General features: G+C 42.8%; 1 protein-coding gene across 1 annotated transcript; it reads left to right on the top strand.

Annotated features, from left to right (window-relative positions):
• Window positions 1-623: 623 nt before the first annotated feature.
• Window positions 624-2,030, top strand: LOC109279499 (rhizobactin siderophore biosynthesis protein RhbF-like). Its single transcript, XM_019472441.1, has one exon. It carries the CDS (start codon window positions 624-626, stop codon window positions 2,028-2,030), a length of 1,407 nt encoding a protein of 468 aa, XP_019327986.1.
• The last annotated feature ends 2,829 nt before the right edge of the window (window positions 2,031-4,859 follow it).

The following is a 4,859-nucleotide window of genomic DNA, read 5'->3' as shown; positions in this document are numbered from 1 at the left end:
GGTGGGGATGGTGTATGTCAATTATCGTCAAACACAAGCCGTTAATGAGGTCGGCATTTTACAGGAGCTATTGTTATTAATAGGTGGGATGTTATTGCTTAGTTTGCCCTTTGCATTTGCATTACCAAGAACATCGAGTAGTTTTATCAATCAACAACAATCATAAATTTAAGGGGAATATTTTGACATCTAACGCTTTGCAAGTGTGGCAGTCGCCACTGGATACTGCAATTATTCACGAAGTTGAGCAACGGGTTATCCGCCAGTTGTTACAGGCATTATTGTTTGAAGATATTTTGTCAAACGTATGTGTGGTTGAGTGTTCAAGTCTTGAGCAGGGCTTGGTTCAGTTTAGTATCACGTGTCCGAACGATGTGGTATATAAAGCCATTGGGCGAGTGCATTTTAGCTTTGGCATGATTCGCTTATCTGATACGCCTGTAACCAAAACTTATCAAGGTATGCAAACAACAGTCCACCTTGATGATGTCATTAATGATGTGTTAATGCCATTAGAAGAGGCAACGCTTAAAGACAGTTTTATCAAAGAATTACGTCAAACGTTCATCCATGATTGCCAATCACGCCACCATAGACAGCAACATATCAAACAACTACACGAGATGACTTACGATGAGTTGGAAGGCTATTTGGACTTTGGGCATCCGTATCACCCTTGTTATAAATCAAGACTGGGTTTTAGCTTAGAAGATAATGACCGTTTTGGTCCAGAATTTGCCCATCCGATACAACTGGTGTGGCTAGCGGTTAATACAGAGCTATTGGTCACTAACACCACGCAAGAGTTTGGTTATGCCAGTTGGTGTCGCCAATATCTTGGTGATGAGATTTATGAGCAGTTGTGTGAACGGCTATCGCAATATGAATTAGCTGTTGAGCATTTTGCGTTCGTCCCTGTTCATCCTTGGCAGTGGCAAGCAACATTAATAGAGGCATTGACACCCCTAATGCAAACGCATCAAGTGGTCTATCTTGGTGAAGTTGGCATGGAGTATTATGCCCAGCAGTCGATTCGTACCTTAGTTTATCACCCTACTGATAATAAAAAACACGCCCTATCGCCATCACCTTATCTCAAACTGGCAATGCACTTGGTGAATACATCAAGTACCCGTATTTTGGCAAAACATACAGTATTAAATAGTGCAACCATCACACATTGGCTAAAAACATTGGTGGCGAACGACAAGCAAGCCGTAGATTTGCAAGTGAATTTCTTGGGTGAAGTCATGGGGGTGAGCCTAAACCACGAACGCTTACAACAACAAGGCTATCATCACCCTGCAATCTATGGCGGTTTGGCAAGTATATGGCGTGAAAATGTTCATCAGTATTTAGGGCAAGGGCAGTCAGCATTCCCGCTCAATGGTATTAGCTATATTCAGCCAAATGGCAAACCTTTGATTGATAGTTGGTTGCAACGTTATGACATGGCAGATTGGGTGGGTCAACTGATTGACGTGACGGTTACACCGATTATCTATATGCTATTTGCCCAAGGCATTGCATTGGAGTGCCATGCCCAAAATATCGTTTTGGTGCATGATGATGGCTATCCCATCAAGGTGTTACTGAAAGATTTGCATGATGGCATTCGCTTTTGCCCTGATAAGCTGACTCACCCTAATACCAAACCTATCTTAGAGCAACTACCACAGGCACATGCAAGGCTTAATCGTGGCTCATTTATCGAAACAGCAGACGATACCGCAGGTATTCGTGATATGACGGTTGCTTGTCTGTTTTTTGTGGCATTTGCTGATATTGCTATTTTTTTACAGACCCATTATCACTATTCAGAAGCCGTATTTTGGCAACAAGTGGCTGATAGTATTTATGCCTTTGCACAACGCTATCCCGAACATCAATCTCGCTATCAGTGCTTTGACTTGTTTGCTGAAAAAACCAGAATTGAATCACTGGCAAAACGTCGATTATTTGGTGACCGTGATTTTCCAATCAAATGGCTAGACAATCCATTGTCTCAGTTTAAATTGAAGCAGGGGTAACAATGTCTCTAACAGCTCCCAAGCAGGACAACCATACGACACCCTATCAGCCAATCGCTCACACGAGCGATGGTGATGCCAGTCAGACACTTTGTTTATCCGCTGAATGGCAAATCATGGCGAATATAATCGAATGTTGTTTACTAGAAAACTGGCTATCCCCCAATCATATTATCAGCACAAGCACCAGTCTGTTAATGCAGCAGCCCCTGTGGCTAAAGACTGCTTTATATTCAGCCTTGCCAACGGCTTACCATGACTTATTGGAGACGGATAGTGATTGTCTAGTGATTGTCTGCATCTCATTTCAGGTGATGGCTGTGAGATGATGATACAGGTAGAACATGGGTTTTGTAGTCCTTGGCGACTAAAAAAATCAACTTATCCTGTGGTTAGGCTTGCTCACAGCACTGGCATATGCGTTGAACAGATAAGCCAGCCAAACGACGCTGTGTGCTATCAAGTTATTACCGATAGCAAGGCATTATTAGCCCTGTTATTACAAGGGCTAGCCAATAATCCAGCTAACACAAGCAATAACCCACAAGGCATTAATCTGTTGCAAGAACAGCTGAAACTTGCCAAACGTGCCTTGCTTTGGTCACAGCAAAACGCTATCTCAAACCCCCATGTTACCCCGATTAATGCACAGGATCACTGGTATCAGACTTGGCGAGTGGCGGAGCAATGGGCATCCTTATGCGATAGACCCTTTCATCCGCTTGCCAAAGCAAAAATCGGCTTTGACCAAGCAGACTATCAAGCCTATATGGCTGAGTTTAACCAACCCATTTGCCTAAATTGGGTGGCGCTTGACAAGCGATATGTGATGTACAAAGCAAACTATCAAGCCTATATGGCTGAGTTTAACCAACCCATTTGCCTAAATTGGGTGGACAAGGACAAGCGATATGTGATGTATGGTTCGGGCGTGGCAGATTAACAGACCCCTGCTAACTTGCTACTATCAGCACCACAATACCAAGCCCTGAATCAAGAGGTGTGTGAAAAAAATCTCTCAACGACACACATTGCAATCCCTATCCATCCGTGGCAACTTCCCCGTATGCTTGAACGGTTGTATGGGACAGAGCATCAGCAAAAAATCGTGGTGGTTTTGGATTTTCAGGCATTGACGATGTTGGCAAGTTCATCTACTCGTAGCCTACTGTTAGACAGCCCTTCTGCTTACAGTACCAAACTGCCATTGGCTATTTTTGCACTCAATTCGCAACGCTACTTACCACCACTTAAGCTAATTAATGGTGAAAAAAATCAACGAATATTACAACAGGCAAAGACGCTTGATGCCACACTCAAAGCCCAGTTGTATTTGTGGGAAGAAACACAGTGGTGGACATATATGGAGCAGGGGCATTGCCACGATAAAAGTAGTGATAACCCTTATTTTTATCAAGAAAAGCCCACGCAACTCGGCATTTTATTGAGACGATTGCCTGAAGAAGTGTGTCGTGATACCACTCGGCTTATACCCATGGCAAGTCTGGCTCACCATGGTTCTGATTATCATCTGTTTGACGAATGGTTCAAAGACAAGTTAGATGATATGTCACGACTACACACAGCCGTGCAGGAAGCGTTTGCAGAAATCTGCGAGATATTTTTTGGTACGATGTTACGCTGTCTAAAGCTGGGATTTATCCCCGAGTTACATGGTCAAAATAACGTACTTGTTACCGAGCAGGCTCACACGGTTGGGCTATTGTTACGTGACCATGACTCTGTGCGTATTTATTTACCTTGGCTAACTGAACAAGGCATAGCCGACCCCTGTTATTTGAGTCCGCCAAATTTTCGCAATCGACTGTATTGCCAATCTGCAACAGAACTGCTGTTTTACTTTCAATCATTAGGTATTTTAGTGAATATCAGAGCCATTATTGAGAGCCTTGCCAACCACTATCAGATTGACGAAGCATCGCTGTGGCAAGTAGCTTATCAGCAGTTAACCACCCAATTAGCCACGCTGGCATTGGATGAACAACGCCGTATATGGTTAATTGAGCAACTGTTAGAGCAACCAAACTACCCATACAAAACCTTGCTATTGCCTATCGCTGAGCGAGGCGATGAACAACACGGAAGTATGCCAGCAGGAGCAAGCTTCACAACCAATCCTTTTTATCAAATATCTCATCAATTTTCTCAATAATTTTTTCAACAAGGTTTGGCAATGGCACGGATATCTCAAGAACTTATTGACGCTTATCAAACTATTAACACTTCAACCATTGGGCATCTCATCGGTGAAGGCTATGTTGCAGGTTTAAGACCGATTGCCCCATGTCAGAAAGTCTATGCAGGCAACTTGGTGACCGTGATTTTGAAAAATGAAAATACACAAGCAATTCGTCAAGCATTGTTAAATTGCCAATCAGGTGATGTGTTATGTATTGATGCTCGAGTATTGAATCATAGAGCTTGTTGGGGGGCGTTGCGTACTTGTATCGCTATGTATCATGGTGTCAGTGCGGTTATGGTATTAGGTAGAGTGACAGATTCACGAGCCATAGAGCAACTTGGTTTTCCTGTATTTGGGCTTGGTATCAGTCCTTTAACGACCAGTGCAACGCTTGATAATGCCAATAACAATGAAGATAACACTGCTCCCTCCTTCACTGTATCAACCAATACACTATAGCCATGAAGGCTATGATATCACGCTCAATAACAATAGCTTGGTGGTACTAGATAATGATGGGGTGTTTGTACTATCTTCATCGCAAGCTATGTTACTCAAAAATGAGTTTCAATCAAAACAACAACAAGATGATGAAAAATTCTCAAGCTTCATGGGTGAATTTACTT

This window comes from Aptenodytes forsteri, unplaced genomic scaffold, assembly GCF_000699145.1.
Source record: "Aptenodytes forsteri isolate BGI_AS27 unplaced genomic scaffold, ASM69914v1 Scaffold1076, whole genome shotgun sequence".
Taxonomy (NCBI): Eukaryota; Metazoa; Chordata; class Aves; order Sphenisciformes; family Spheniscidae; genus Aptenodytes; species Aptenodytes forsteri.
Note: the sequence above shows the minus strand (reverse complement) of the source record. Positions and strands in the feature narration are given on the sequence as shown.